The sequence below is a fragment of the Salvelinus fontinalis genome, chromosome 30 (assembly GCF_029448725.1).
Source record: "Salvelinus fontinalis isolate EN_2023a chromosome 30, ASM2944872v1, whole genome shotgun sequence".
Lineage (NCBI taxonomy): Eukaryota > Metazoa > Chordata > Actinopteri > Salmoniformes > Salmonidae > Salvelinus > Salvelinus fontinalis.
The window spans coordinates 29,256,780-29,273,587 of NC_074694.1; the positions used below are offsets into that span (position 1 = coordinate 29,256,780).

Below are 16,808 nucleotides of genomic sequence, written 5' to 3' on the forward strand. Positions count from 1 at the left end.
TTCGTTGCCCGGGCGGTGTGTTTGGGATCATTGTCATGCTGAAAGACCCAGCCACGTTTCATCTTCAATGTCCTTGCTGATGGAAGGAGGTTTTCACTCGAAATCTCACGATACATGGCCCCATTCATTCTGTCCTTTACACGGATCAATCGTCCTGGTCCCTTTGCAGAAAAACAGCCCCAAAGCATGATGTTTCCACCCCCATGCTTCACAGTAGGTATGGTGTTCTTTGGATGCAACTCAGCATTCTTTGTCCTCCAAACACGACGAGTTGAGTTTTTACCAAAAAGTTATATTTTGGTTTCATCTGACAATATGACATTCTCCCAATCTTCTTCTGGATCATCCAAATGCTCTCTAGCAAACTTCAGACGGGCCTGGACATGTACTGGCTTAAGCAGGGGGACACATCTGGCACTGCAGGATTTGAGTCCCTGGCGGCGTAGTGTGTTACTGATGGTAGGCTTTGTTACTTTGGTCCCAGCTCTCTGCAGGTCATTCACTAGGTCCCCCCGTGTGGTTCTGGGATTGTTGCTCACCGTTCTTGTGATCATTTTGACCCCACGGGGTGAGATCTTGCGTGGAGCCCCAGATCGAGGGAGATTATCAGTGGTCTTGTATGTCTTCCATTTCCTAATAATTGCTCCCACAGTTGATTTCTTCAAACCAAGCTGCTTACCTATTGCAGATTCAGTCTTCCCAGCCTGGTGCAGGTCTACAATTTTGTTTCTGGTGTCCTTTGACAGCTCTTTGGTCTTGGCCATAGTGGAGTTTGGAGTGTGACTGTTTGAGGTTGTGGACAGGTGTCTTTTATACTGATAACAAGTTCAAACGGGTGCCATTAATACAGGTAACGAGTGGAGGACAGAGGAGCCTCTTAAAGAAGAAGTTACAGGTCTGTGAGAGCCAGAAATCTTGCTTGTTTGTAGGTGACCAAATACTTATTTTCCACTATAATTTGCAAATAAATTCATTAAAAATCCTACAATGTGATTTTCTGGATTTTTTTTTCTCATTTTGTCTGTCATAGTTGAAGTGTACCTCTGATGAAAATTACAGGCCTCTCTCATCTTTTTAAGTGGGAGAACTTGCACAATTGGTGGCTGACTAAATACTTTTTTGCCCCACTGTATATAGATTATATATAATGGACAATCGAGCTAGGGGGTACAATATCACATTACAATTACACAAGGACCTTAAGGGACATACTTACAATTCTAACAGCTTTTCTGTTAGTAGAGTATTTAATAGTCTTAAAATACAGTTCAATTTCTTTTTGTAGGGTAGGAAAATTTGTTTTTTTGTTAGTAAATTTACATTTGTGTATATGAAATTTGGCCAAAAGAATAATGAAATTAATTACATAAAAATGTTTCAGCTTATTTTTATCGTATGTAAAGAATCCAAGCAGTACATCTCTCCACAATAGTGTAAAATCTTCATAAATGTGTTCAATTATAAATCTACTGATGTCTTGCCACAGTTTTCTTACGTGTATACAATGCCAAAAAAGATGCAACACTGTTTCTGGATGGTCATTACAAAAGGAGCAATTTGAGTTGATGTTTTCCTTAAACTTCTTCATATAGTGGTTGGCAGGATAATATTTATGAATAATTGTAAAGGAAACCTCCTTATCTTCAGTATATTTTTGGTATTCATAGGTTGCGCCTCCGTCACTCGGTCGCGTCATGCCATTGTTGTGAACGTTCTCAAGCCGCCCTCTATCGGCGGTGCCATAGTGGTGATAAACGACAGTGACACAGAAACAACTGATTAGCATGCTAGCTGTTAGGTGATGTCTTACTATGGTCGTGAATTTGCCTAAATTATTAGATAGTCGTAATTCAGCTGCCTTTTTATTTTGCCCAACATACGCCATTTCGGGACGATTTGTGTTTTGCCATTTTAGGCCAAGCGGAACCAGAACGAGCTAACGTTACTGTAGCCAGCTCGTAAACATTGGAGACAAAACAACACTAAAAAACCTGATTTAACATCAACCTGAAATATGGATCAAAATTACACCTTGTATCCTGTTAAACTGTACGTTTACGACCTGTCTAACGGAATGGCTCGCCAGCTGAGCCCCCTCATGCTAGGTAAGATGCTAGCTAGTTATCTTTGGTTGTACTATTTTGTAAATGTTAATTTTTTTGTTAACAATAATAAATCAATAGAAATGTACACGGGGAACACAAGTACGCTTAAGCAATAAGGCATGAGGGGGTGTGGTATATGGCCAACATTGATGTGAATGGGGGGGTGTTTGGCCCTTCTGTTCCTGTAGTCCATGATCAGCTCCTTTTGTCTTGCTCACGTTAAGGGACTGACCCACCTCCCTATAGGCTGTCTTGTCGGTAATCAGGCTGTTGTTACTGTTGTCATCAGCAAACTTAATGATGGTGTTGGAGTCGTGCTTGGCCACGCAGTCGTGGGTGAACAGGGAGTACAGGAGGGGACTAAGCACGCACCCCTGAGTGGCCCTCGTGTTGAAGATCAGCGTGGCAGATGTGTTGTTGCCTACCCTTACCACCTGGGGGTGGCCCGTCAGGAAGTCCAGGGTCCAGTTGCAGAGGGAGGTGTTTAGTCCCAGGGTCCTTAGCTTAGTGATGAGCTTTGTGGGCACTATGGTGTTGAACGCTGTTCTGTAGTCAATGAACAGCATTCTCACATAGGTGTTCCTTTGTCCTAGTGGGAAAGGGCAGTGTGGAGTGCGATTGAGATTGCGTCATCTGTGGATCTGTTGTGGTACGTGAATTCGAGTGGGTCTAGGGTTTCCGGGATGATGGTGTTGTGAGCCATAACCGCCTTTCAAAGCACTTCATGGCTACCGATGTGAGTGCTACGGGGCGGTGGTTATTTAGGCAGGTTACCTTTGCTTTCTTGGGTACCGGGACTATGGTGGTCTGCTTAAAACATGTAGTTATTACAGATTTGTTCTGGGAAAGGTTGAAAATGTCAGTGAAGACACTTGCCAGTTGGTCCATGCATGGTCTGAGTACACTTCCTGATAATCCGTCTGGCCCGCGGTCTTGTGAATGTTGACCTGTTTAAAGGTCATACTCACATCGGCTACAGAGAGCGGAACAGCTGGTGCTCTAATGCATGCTTCAGTGTTGCTTGCCTCATTACGAGCATGAAAGGCATTTAGTTTGTCTGATATGTTCACGTCATTGGGCAGCTCGTGGCTGGGTTTCCCTTTGTAGTCCGTAATAGTTTGTAAGCCCTGCCACATCCGACGAGCGTCAGAAGCAGTGTAGTAGGATTCAATCTCAGTCCTGTATTGACGCTTTGCCTGTTTGATGGTTCGTCTGAGGGCATAGCGGGATTTCTTATAAGCAAAAAAGTGTTAAAAAAATCTGAATATATTTTATATTTAAGATTCTTCAATGTAGCCACCCTTTGCCTTGATGACAGCTTTGCACACTCTTTGCATTCTCAAAACCAGCTTCACCTGGAATGCTTTTCCAACAGTCGTGAAGGAGTTCCCACATATGCTGAGCACTTGTTGGCTGCTTTTCCTTCACTCTGCGGGCCAAGTCATCCCCCAAAAAGTAGGGCCGTGGATCAGAAAATCATTAAGTATCTAGTGTGACCACCATTTGTCTCATGCAGCGCGACAGATCTCCTTTGCATAGAGTTGATCAGGCTGTTGATTGTGGCCTGTAGAATGGCCTCCCACTCCTATTCAATGGCTGTGCGAAGTTGCTGGATATTTGCGGGAACTGGAACACGCTGTCGTACACGTCTATCCAGAGCATCCTACACATGCTCAATGGGCGACATGTCTGGTGAGAATGCAGGCCATGGAAGAACTGGTATATTTTCAGCTTCCAGGAATTGTATAGAGATCCTTGCGACATGAGGCCGTACATTATCATGCTGAAACATGAGGTGATGGCGGCGGATTAATGGCACGACTATGGGCCTCAGTATCTTGTCACGGTATCTCTGTGCATTCAAATTGTCATCGATAAAATACAATTGTGTTTGTTGTAGCTTATACCTGCCCGTACCATAACCCCACAACCACCATGGGGCACTCTGTTCACATTAACATCAGCAAACCGCTCGCCCACACATCTGCCATCTGCCCGGTACATTTGAAACCCGAATTCATCTGTGAAGAGCACACTTCTCCAGCATGCCAATGGCCATCGAAGTTGAGCACTTGCCCGCTGAAGTCGGTTACGATGCGGAACTTCAGACAGGTCAAGACCCTGGTTAAGACAACGAGCATGCAAATGAGCTTCCCTGAGACAGTTTCTGACAGTTAATTCTGAAATTCTTTGGTTGTGCAAACCTACAGTTTTATCAGCTGTCCGGGTGGCTGATCTTTGACGATCCTGCAGGTGAAGAAGCCAGATGTGGAGGTCCTGGGCTGGCGTGGTTATATAACTTCTATTCCAACCAAAGCTTGTATATACAAGGAATAAAAATATAAATGCAACATGTAAAGTGTTAGTCCCATGTTTTATGAGCAGAAATGAAGGTTCTGCGCTTCTGAGGCCGGTTGGACGTACTGCCAAATTTTCTAAAACGTCTTTGGTAGAGAAATTTAAATGTAATTCTCTGGAAACAGCTCTGGTGGACATACCTGCAGTCATCATGCCAATTGCACGCTCCCTCAACTTTAGACATCTGTGGCATTGTGTTGTGGGACAACTGCACATTTTAGAGTGGCCTTTTACTGTCCTCAGCACAAGGTGCACCTGTGTAATGATCATGCTGTTTAATCAGCTTCTTGATATGCCACACCTGTCAGGCGGATGGATTATCTTGGCAAAGGAGAAATGCTCACTAACATGGATGTAAAACAAATTTGTGCACCAAATTTGAGAGAAATAAGCTTTTTGTGAGCATGGTAAATGTGTGTGACCTTTTATTTCAGCTCATGAAACATGGGACCAACACTTTACATGTTGCATTTATATTTTTATTCCTTGTATATACAAGCTTTGGTTGGAATAGAAGTTGTGTTATCTGTGGAAATTGATGCCACACTGAACAAGGAGCAAATATCTTTGGTGATGGGAGAGCTGGGACTCTAAAAACACGGCACTTCGATACAAGTGACTATTTGTAGCAGGGATGAGGAGAGACTGAGGATGCAATTTAGGCACATGGGCTGAACTTATTATTTACTCCTAGCTCTCATTCACAAAATTAACATATACACTATTTTCTTCTATTCACAGGGAAACAGCTTGATGGAATATGGTGAGTAAATTATGATTTAAGTTCTTATTTTTTGTGAAGACAAAGCTCAAGTTTATGTACACCTATCATTTCATAACTGGATGTTGTAAAATATGTTGAGTATTCTCTACATGAATGTCATGATAGGGATATTTTTCCCCCCAGTGTTTTTAAGTCTGTTAATTGAGAATCCCGCTTTATGTGAAACGAAACAGTAACATATTCCTCTCAGGCACACTGCTATTGTTGTCCATGGAGAGGAGTTCTTCTATGGGGGAGAGGGCATCGCAAACTGCCCACCTGTAAGACAACGTTTTATTCTATTCCTTCCTACAATTAACTAGACCTGAGTTGTCTACAGAAGTCTTAAGTTAGAGTTACACCAAACATAGTTGTTGTGATACTCAACAAATCCTGGGGCAGTAAAAGCTGCAAATACAGGGCCATTGGAGGACAACTGAGGAAGCAGGGGACATGACTAAGCTGTTTGAGTGTTTCAGGGTGGGACGTCCCTGGGAGAACCCAACTCCATAATAGACCTGGGCATCACAGAAGTGACTGAGGAAATCTTTATGGAGTACCTGTCTTCACTGGGAGAGTCCACGTACAGGTGAGGCTGAGGCACCTGGTGTATCTTAACTCCACTGGGATATGTGTGTATGTATGTACAGTGCCTTTGCAAAGTATTCAGACCCCTTGACTTTATCCACGTTTTGTTACGCTACAGCCTCATTCTAAAATGGATTAAACCCTTCTTTTTTTTATCAGCAAACTACACACAATACCCCATGATGACAAAGCGGAAACAGGTTTTTAGAAATATTTGCTAATTTATTAAAAATAAAAACTGAAATACCTTATTTACATAAGGGAAAGGGGGATACATAGTCAGTTGTCCAACTGAATGTATTCAACTGAAATGTCTTCCGCATTTAACCCAACCCCTCTGAATAAGTATTCAGACCCTTCGCTATGAGACTCGCAATTGAGCTCAGATGCATCCTGTTTCCATTGATCATCCTTGAGATGTTTCTACAAATTGATTGAAGTCCACCTGTGGTAAATTTGATTGATTGGACATGATTTGGAAAGGCACACACCTGTCTATATAAGGTCACAGTGCATGTCAGCTCAAAAACCAAGCCATGAGGTCGAAGGAATTGTCCGTAGAGCTCCGAGACAGGATTGTGTCGAGGCATAGATCTGGGGAAGGGTACCAAAAAATGTCTGCAGTGTTGAAGGTCCCCAAGAACACAGTGACCTCCATCATTCTTAAATGGAAGAAGTTTGGAACCACCAAGAGTCTTCCTAGAGCTGGCCGCCAGGCCAAACTGAGCAATCGGGGGAGAAGGGCCTTGGTCATGGAGGTGACCAAGAACTCACTGGTCACTCTGACAGAGCTCTAGAGTTCCTGTGTAAATATGGGAGAACCTTCCAGAAGGACAACTATCTCTGCAGCACTCCACCAATCAGGCCTTTATGGTAGAGTGGCAAGACGGAAGCCACTCCTCAGTAAAAGGCACATGACAGCCCACTTGGTGTTTTCCAAAAGTCACCTAAAGGAGTCAGACCATGAGAAACAAGATTATCTGGTCAAATGAAACCAAGATTAAACTCTTTGGCTTGAATGCCAAGTGTCACGTCTGGAGGAAACCTGGCACCATCCCTACGGTGAAGCATGGTGGTGTTAGCATCATGCTGTGTGGATGTTTTTCAGCGGAAGGGACTGGGAGACTAGTCAGGATCTAGGCAAAGATGAACGGCGTAAAAGTACAGAGAGATTCTTGATATAAAACCTGCTCCAGAGTGCTCAGGACATCCGACTGGGGCGAAAGTTCACCTTCCAACAGGACAACAACCCTAAGCACACAGCCAAGACAACGCAGGAGTGACTTTGGGAAAAGTCTCTGAATGTCCTTGAATGGCCCAGCCAGAGCCCAGACTTGAACCCGATCTAACATCTCTGGAGAGGCCTGAAAATAGCTGTGCAGCAACACTTGAGAGGATCTGCAGAGAAGAATGGGAGAAACTTCCCAAATACAGGTGTGCCAAACTTGTAGCGTCATACCCAAGAAGACTGGAGGCTGTAATTGCTGCCAAAGGTGCTTCAACAAAGTACTGAGTAAAGGGTCTGAATACTTAGATAAATGTGATCTTTTATTTGTTTATTTTTAATACATTTGCAAAATATATTAACCTGTTTTTGCTTTGTCATTATGGGGTATTGTGTGTAGATTGAGAGAAGGAAAAAAAACAATTTAATCAATTTTTGAATAAGGCTGTAATGTAACAATGTGGGAAAAGTCAAGAGCTCTGAATACTTTCTGAATGCACTGTATGTGTGTACTGTAGGAATGTATAGATGGAGATGTGCAGTTGGATACCGACGAGATCTTTTTATCTCTTTCTCGCGCGCTCTCCCTCACTGTATCCACACTATATTTACTCTGTCCCTATCTTTGTTTCTTTCTCTCATTCACTGTCTTTCTACCTACTCACCCCCCTCTCTCTCTCACACACTGTAGGGGGAACCAGTACCATCTGTTTGAGTGGAACTGTAACACGTTTAGTAACGAAGTGGCCCAGTTCCTCACCGGCAGTAAGATCCCTGCCCACATCACAGACCTGCCGGCTGAAGTGCTGTCCACGTGAGTTACCCCTCTCTTCCCTCCCTCGTCTCTCTAGCAACAAGAACCTATTGTCAGACATAATGAGTGTAGTGTGGGAGTGTGGCACAACGACAGTACTGCAGTCTTCCAAGCACATATTGTCCATGAGCGACATTGGTATGAATTCCAGACCTGACACCTTTGTGCGGGTTCTCCTCTACCTGTCCCCCTATATATCCTCTACCTGTACCCCTATATATCCTCAACCTGTCCCCCTATATATCCTCTACCTGTCCCCCTATATCTCCTCTACCTGTCCCCCTATATCTCCTCTACCTGTCCCCCTATATCTCCTCTACCTGTCCCCCTATATCTCCTCTACCTGTCCCCCTATATCTCCTCTACCTGTCCCCCTATATCTCCTCTACCTGTCCCCCTATATCTCCTCTGCCTGTCCCCCTATATCTCCTCTGCCTGTCCCCCTATATCTCCTCTGCCTGTCCCCCTATATCTCCTCTGCCTGTCCCCCTATATCTCCTCTACCTGTCCCCCTATATCTCCTCTACCTGTCCCCCTATATCGACTCTACCTGTCCCCCTATATCGACTCTACCTGTCACCCTATATCTACATTCAATGCTGTCTGAATAAAGAATAAAATACATAAGGATGACAAGTCTCCATTCACATATTGAGTCTGTTCCTGGAAAAACACTAATACAGTTGAAGTCGGAAGTTTACATACACCTTAGCCAAATACATTTAAACTCCGTTTTTCCCCATTCCTGACATTTAATCCTTGTAAAAATTCCCTGTCTTAGGTCAGTTAGGATCACCACTTTATTTTAAGAATGTGAAATGTCAGAGTAATAGCAGAGAGAATGATTTATTTCAGCTTTTATTTCTTTCATCACATTCCCCGTGGGTCAGAAGTTTACATACACTCAATTAGTATTTGGTAGCATTGCCTTTAAATTGTTTAACTTGGGTCAAACGTTTCGGGTAGCCTTCCACAAGCTTCCCACAATAAGTTGGGTGAATTTTGGCCCATTCTTCCTGACAGAGCTGGTGTAACTAAGTCAGGTTTGTAGGCCTCCTTGCTCGCACACGCTTTTTCAGTTCTGTCCACAAATGTTCTATAGGATTGAGGTCAGGGCTTTGTGATGGCCACTCCAATACCTTGACTTTGTTGTCCTTAAGCCATTTGGCCACAACTTTGGAAGTATGCTTGGGGTCATTGTCCATTTGGAAGACCCATTTGCGACCAAGCTTTAACTTCCTGACTGATGACTTGAGATGTTGCGTCAATATATCCACATAATTTTCTTACCTCATGATGCCATCTACTTTGTGAAGTGCACCAGTCCCTCCTGCAGCAATGCACCCCCACAACATGATGCTGCCACCCCGTGCTTCACGGTTGGGATGGTGTTCTTTGGCTTGCAAGGCTCCCCCTTTTTCCTCCAAACATAACGACAGTCATTATGGCCAAACGGTTCTATTTTTGTTTCATCAGACCAGAGGACATTTCTCCAAAAAGTACGATCTTTATCCCCATGTGCAGTTGCAAACCGTAGTCTGGCTTTTTTATGGCGGTTTTGGAGCAGTGGCTTCTTCCTTGCTGAGCGGCCTTTCAGGTTATTTCATTATAGGACTCGTTTTACTGTGGATATAGATACTTTTGTACCTGTTTCCTCCAGCATCTTCACAAGGTCCTTTGCTTTTGTTCTGGGATTGATTTGCACTTTTCGCACCAAAGTACGTTCATCTCTAGGAGACAGAACGCGTCTCCTTCCTGAGTGGTATGCCGGCTGCGTGGTCCCATGGTGTTTATACTTGCATACTATTGTTTGTACAGACGAACGTGGTACCTTCAGGAGTTTGGAAATTGCTCCCAAGGATGAACCAGACTTGTGGAGGTCTACAATTTTTTTCTGAGGTCTTGGCTGATTTCTTTTGATTTTCCCATGATGTCAAGCAAAGAGGCACTGAGTGTGAAGGAAGGCCTTGAAATACATCCACAGGTGCACCTCCAATTGACTCAGGCTAATTTACATAATTTATCAGAAGCTTCTAAAGCCATGACATCATTTTCTGGAATTTTCCAAGCTGTTTAAAGGCACAGTCAACTTAGTGTATGTAAACTTCTGACCCACTGGAATTGTGGTACCGTGAAATAATCTGTCTGTAAACAATTGTTAGAAAAATTACTTTTGTCATGCATAAAGTAGATGTCCTAACCGACTTGCCAAACCTATAGTTTGTCAACAAGAAATTTGTGGAGTGGTTGAAAAACTAGTTTTAATGACTCCGACCTAAGTGTATGAAAACTTCCGACTTCAACTGTAGCTGTACAGGACGGTTGCTCTCCAGGAACAGGGTTGGACAGCCCTGGTGTTGACCCTTTTACTTATTCCACATTTTGTTACGTTACAGCCTTATTCTAAAAAAGATTTAGTCATTTTTCCCCCTCATCAATCTACACACAATACCCCATAATGACAATGTAAAAACAGGTTTATAGATATTTTTGCAAATGTATAAACACATTTACTCAGTACTTTGTTGAAGCGCCTTTTGCAGCGATTACAGCCTCCAGTCTTCTTGGGTACGACGCTACAAGCTTGGCACTTCTGTATTTGGGGAGTTTCTCCCATTTTTCTGCAAATCGTCTCAAGCTCTGTCAGGTTGGATGGGGAGGGTCGTTGCACAGCTATTTTCAGGTCTCTCTAGATATGTTCGATCGGGTTCAAGTCCGGGTTCTGGCTGGGCCACTCAAGGACATTCAGAGACTTTTCCTGAAGCCATTCCTGTGTTGTCTTGGCTGTGTGCTTAGGGTTGTTGTCCTGCTGGAATGTCAACCTTCGCCCCAGTCTGGGGTCCTTAGTGCTCTGGAGCAGGTTTTCATCAAGGATCTCTGTACTTAGCTCTGTTCATGCTAACACCACCATGCTTCACTGTAGGGATGGTGCCAGGTTTCCTCCAGATGTGACGCTTGGCATTCAGCCTAAAGAGTTCAATCTTGGTTTCATCAGACCAGAGAATCTTCTTTCTCATTGTCTGAGAGTTCTTTAGGTGCCTTTTGGCACACTCCAAGAGGGTTGTCATGTGCATTTTTACTGAGGAGTGGCTTCCGTCTGGCCACTACCATAAAGGCCTGATTAGTGGAGGGCTGCAGAGATGGTTGTCCTTCTGGAAGATTCTCCACAGAGGAACTCTGGGGCTCTGTCAAAGTGACCATCGGGTTCTTGGTCACGTCCCTGACCAAGGCCCTTCTCTCTCGATTGCTCAGTTTGACCGGGCGGCCAGCTCGTGGAAGAGTCTTGGTGGTTCCAAACTTCTTCCATTTAAGAATGATGGAGGCCACTGTGTTCTCAGGGACCTTCAATGCTGCAGAAATGTTTTGGTACCCTTCCCCAGATCTGTGCCTCGACACAATTCTGTCTCGGAGCTCTACGGACAATTCCTTCGACCGCATGGCTTGGTTTTTGCTCTGACATGCATTGTCAACTGTGGGACCTTATATAGACAGGTGTGTGCCTTTCCAAATCATGTCCAATCAAATTTACCATAGGTGGACTCCAAGTTGTAGAAACATCTCAATGATGATCAATAGAAACAGGATGCACCAGAGCTCAATTTCGAGTCTCATAGCAAAGAGTCTGAATACGTATGTAAAATAGGTTTTTCAGTTTTTTTTTAATGAATTTACCCAAAATTCTAAAAACCTGTTTTCACTTTGTCATTATGGGGTATTGTATGTAGATTGATGAGATTTTAAAGAAAAATGTAATCCATTTTAGAATAAGGTTGTAACATAACAAAATGTGGAATAAGTCAAGGGGTCTGAATACTTTCCGAATGCACTGCATGTGCCAAATTTTACACTTAACCAGTGCTTAATTTGAGCCGGATCCTGACCTCTCCATTTTGGACTGTTTTGTTCCGGTACCTCTTGCGGAATTGAAAAATAATTTTCACTTTTTGCAATGTACAAACTATAATAAAAGTGATCAGAGTTCATTCGAGTTGCCTCTTCGTTAATTATCCTGCCAGCACAAAAAAAAACGTTACGTGAAAAGTAGATTTTCAGCCCGGGCCTAATATTCTAAGAGTTGATTTGGGTTGGGGTGGCTCAGGCTTATAGTTTGCGCAACACTGAGATCAACGTTTGGCCATGGCTGTGTGTGAAGCACGCCAGTATCTCTCACATAACTAGAATGAGATTCACTTTCTATGACCTCTCTCCCTCTCTGCTCTGATACACATGAGCTTGCAACTCTCATCTCTCCAGCCTTGCACTTCATAATTTATTGCCTACAGGAATAGCCTACAGTTGGGAACGCAAGGCAAATCTGTTGGTGAAAAAACAGCATGCAGATAAAACAGGCCTTTCGCAATATTTCAAATACAATCGAGGGTAAACAGAGGTTGGAAAACAAATTACTCCTGCTGAAGAGTGAAAGACTCTATGCTGTAGGCTACCAGAATATTAGATCAACTTCCAAATATTGTTTTACAAAGAGAGAGAGAGAGGCTTTTGGCACGAGCTCATCGGCCATCACCAGTGATTGAACTGCTCATCATTGGGTGAGTCAGTGAAACTGGAAAGCATTTTTAGGATTATCATTTCCTCCTCATATTTTAGCCTACAATATGTGTCTCCACACGCCTAGGCTATTGATGGATTCAAGTCAAGGTTGTTTTTATTGATCTCAGTTCGTCAGTGTCAAAGTAGCCTTTCATTTTGATAATTTGTGTGGTATTAATAAAGATTCTGCCAAAGTCTCCAGTCCATGTAAAATGATGTAGAATTGCATGAAATAGCACATTTTCTCCCCGGACCGTAGACTATTAAAACATGTCCCCACGTGTGCAACTAATGTAAGTGACTCTACTGCTCTATGCCACTATGCACATGCTTTGATATGCATGCAATGCTTTATAAAAAAGATGTATAATATATATATATATATATATATATATATATATATATTTTTTTTTTTTTCTCTCTCTAACGTGCTCCGGTACCGCATAACTTCCCAGGTCACCTCGCACTCACTTTTTACAAATTAAGCACTGCACTTACTGTATGTTTCAAGTTAAATTGAGTTTGTTGGAATGTATGATATAAATAAGGAAAGCTTGTTCAAAACATAACTCACTGTGTGGATTCTAATTTGTGCTGTGTTCCACTCTGTCACCCGCAGGCCTTTCGGCCAGGCGCTACGTCCGCTTCTGGACTCCATCAATATTGCACCTCAGGGGGGCAACACCTTCAATGGACATTATGGCCAGAGATAGACCGATAACACAGGTGCACAGAGTAATATATTAAACGATCAGTCAGTCTGTGTGGGGGGGTGGGAGACCTGCAGCTCTGGACCTTTGTAAGTCCCTTACTGATGTACGTCAGTCAGTCAGTGGGCCAGGCAGCAACCTAACCCAACCTGACCTCTTTAATACCTTAAAGGCCCAGTGCAGTCAAAAAAGTGATTTTCCAGTTTTTTTTATATATATTTCCACACTATGAGGTGTGAATAATACAGTGAAATTTATAATGCCCTTTTAGTGTAGGAGCTGTTTGAAAAGACCGCTGGAAATTTCAGTGTATTTTGGTGGGATGGCGTTTTGGCCTTTCATGTTGACATCACCACGTGGTAAATTAGTTAATAGACCAATAAGAAAGAGTTCCAAAACTCTCTGCCAATATCAGCACATTTTCAGTTTTCCCCTCCCCACTCAGACCACTCCCAGACAGTCCAAGCAAAATTATTGAGAAGTTGCTCTTTGCTAAGAAGCTTTTTTTTTTCTTTTTTTTTGACTCATTTAAAATAATCACACTAAGGTACTTAATTGTTCCCCAGAAATGATTTGATATTGAGATAAAAACAGCAGCATCTGACCTTTTACCCCAGCCCAGGCTGACACTCCCCAGACTTAACATGATCCTACCTAACTTACCCCTTTTCCACTATAAACTTGGCCTGCGATCTGTGTGTGTATTTTAGTATGTCCATGGATATAAAGCTGGTATTAGGCTGTAAGTGTATGATAAGATAGATATTTATTCTACTCTCCATAGGAGCCCATGATCAGCTGAATGTAAAACTAGGGAGCTGCAAGGTTTCTATCTAGAGCCAGAGCTGCAGCTCTTTCCTGCACAGGGGTGGGTAGGGTGTCCCTTTACCTTCCTGTTATAAGTAATTAAGTAAGCTATTTTTGTGTTTTCATTGTTTTGTTCTTTTTTAATTACCATGACATGACTGCATTGACACTCCAGAGAGGTAGAGAGAAGGGATAGAGAAGATGAAAAAAGAAACAAACAATGTTTGAGATTTTAGCTGAAGACGTGATAAAAACTATACAAATTCTGACTTGCACTTGTCTTTATATTGTGAACTTGCGTATTCACTTATCTTCGTATCAACTTCCAACTGTCTTGGTGTCAAGGTTTATCCCTCGAAAACATTGTTACACACAAGCACACACACTCAAGATCATCAAGCTATGACCTCGTGTGACCTGTACAGACGTGCTCAAATTTGTTGGTACCCCTCCACAAAAAACGAAGAATGCACAATTTTCTCTGACAAAAGTAATTGGCGTCCACTGTTGTTTATTCCATATTTAATAGAGGTAGTTTGGCCCACTCTTCCTGAGCCAACTGCTCCAGCTGTCACAGGTTTGATGGGTGCCTTCTCCAGACTGCAAGTTTCAGCTCTTTCCATAGATGTTCGATAGGATTCAGATCAGGACTCATAGAAGAGCACTTCAGAATAGTCCAATGTTTTGTTCTTATCCATTCTTTGGTGCGTTTAGCTGTGTGTTTTGGGTCATTATCCTGTTGGAGGACCTATGACCTGCGACTGAGACAGAGCTTTCTGACACTGGGCAGTACGTTTCGCTCCAGAATGCCTTGATAGTCTTGAGATTTCATTGTGCCCTGCACAGATTCAAGGTACCCTGTGCCAGGCGCAGCAAAACAACCCAAAAACAGAACCAAGCCTCCTCCATGTTTCACTGTAGGTATGTTGTTATTTTCTTTGAAAGCTTCATGTTTTAGTCTGTGAACATAGAGCTGATGTGACTTGGCAAAAATCTCCAGTTTGGGAAGACATTCTCTCAGGATTGTGGCTTGTCATTATGCATTTTAGAAAATTCCAGTCCGGCTTTTTTGTGTTTTTCTTTCAAAAGTGGAGTCCTCCTGGGTCTACTTCCATGGAGCCCATTTTCGCTCAAAAAGCGACGGATGGTGCGATCAGAAACTGATGTACCTTCACCTTGGAGTTCAGCTTGTATCTCTTTGGCAGTTATCCTTGGTTCTTTTTCTACCATTCGCACTCTCCTTCTGTTCAATCTGGGGTCGATTTTCCTCTTGTGGCCGCTCCCAGTGAGGTTGGCTACAGATCCATGGACCTTAAACTTAATATAATTTGCGACTGTTGTCACAGGAAGATCAAGCTGCTTGGATATGGTCTTGTAGCCTTTACCTTTACCATGCTTGTCTATTATTTTCTTTCTGATGTCCCCAGACAAATCTCTCCTTTGCTTTCTCTGGTCCATGTTCAGTATGGTGCACACAATGATACCAAACAGCACAGTGACTACTTTTCTCCATTTAAATAGGCTGAATGACTGATTACAAGATTGAAGACGTGTGATACTAATTAAAGAATCAAATTAATTTAAAATATCACTATAATCCAGTTATTTATTATATTTTCTAAGGGGTACCAACAAATGTGTCCAGGCCATTTTAGAATATCTTTGTAGAATAAGCAATAATTAATATTTTCACAGCTTCTTTGCTTTATTCTATGACATACCAAAGGCATGCAAGTATACAGCTTTTAATTCAGTCACTTTTCATGAGGAATTAAGTATTATTTCAATGAGCTGTAAGGGCACCAACTAATTTGAGCACATCTGTAAGTAGGATTTTACAGTAATACACTGAACAACTGCATTTTCCAGAATTGGTATACTTATACCTTTCAAATTAGCAGGAATGCACCATATCTAGGCATTTTCTAAGATTGGAATGTTGTTGAGAGTCTCTGTACTGTTTTCTTGCTATCAGTGTGCAGCCTAATGTTGTTCCAGCATAGGAAATCACTCTCCATATCAAGAGTTATGCCAACCGCCATTCACTTTTTCCATGATATCAAGTGTCTGTGATTTTGTTGCCATTATTTGTTTGTTTTAATCGGTTTATTTATTTTAATATTATATACACAGACTGTCTTTGTAAGTTACATACTTTAATTTATTACCTAATGTTATTATGAGCATACATATCGTTATTATAATGATTATATTATCAAGATTTAATATATTCGTAATTCACATTTGGTATTGAGTCAAAGTTGTGATACCCCAAAAATGTCCATCCTTACTCTGTCCACTATTGTTGATGTAAAGATCCTGTTTCTTTTTAACGAAACTCTTGCCTCTGCTTGATTAAAGACAACTTTTCTCTAAGTATGGTTGTGTATGTGTCTTTTTGTGTTAACACTCTTAAGGCAGATGGAGGATGTTCCACGGTGAAATACACACCAAAGTGCAGTATGCTACCAGCCTCTGACTATGGTTATTTTTGTACAGGTAGTTTATTAAACAAATACTTATTCACCCAGAAACATCCCTTCAGCCAGTGATTAGTGGGAGACCATACTACATTATATGATGGTGTGTAACAGGTATTCCCAAACTGAGGTACAATGCGTCGGGGTTACGCCAAATAAAAATGTGATTCACGTGTTTTATTTTTTAATTTCACCTATATTTAACCAGGTAGGCCAGTTGAGAACAAGTTCTCATTTACAACTGACCTGGCCAAGATAAAGCAAAGCACTGCGACCTGGCCAAGATAAAGCAAAGCACTGCGACCTGGCCAAGATTAAGCAAAGCAGTGTGACAAAAAACAACACGGAGTTACACATGGGATAAACAAAAGTACAGTCAATAACACAATAGAAAGATCTATATACAA

General features: G+C 42.3%; 1 protein-coding gene across 1 annotated transcript; it reads left to right on the forward strand.

Annotated features, from left to right (window-relative positions):
- Positions 1-1,679: 1,679 nt before the first annotated feature.
- LOC129828987 (desumoylating isopeptidase 1-like) lies at positions 1,680-16,297 on the forward strand. The gene is made up of 6 exons (XM_055890353.1): positions 1,680-2,105; positions 5,205-5,226; positions 5,438-5,507; positions 5,706-5,815; positions 7,731-7,853; positions 13,024-16,297. The coding sequence occupies exons 1-6, from the start codon at positions 2,015-2,017 to the stop codon at positions 13,115-13,117; spliced, it is 510 nt and encodes a 169-aa protein (XP_055746328.1). The 5' UTR covers positions 1,680-2,014; the 3' UTR covers positions 13,118-16,297.
- Positions 16,298-16,808: the final 511 nt, after the last annotated feature.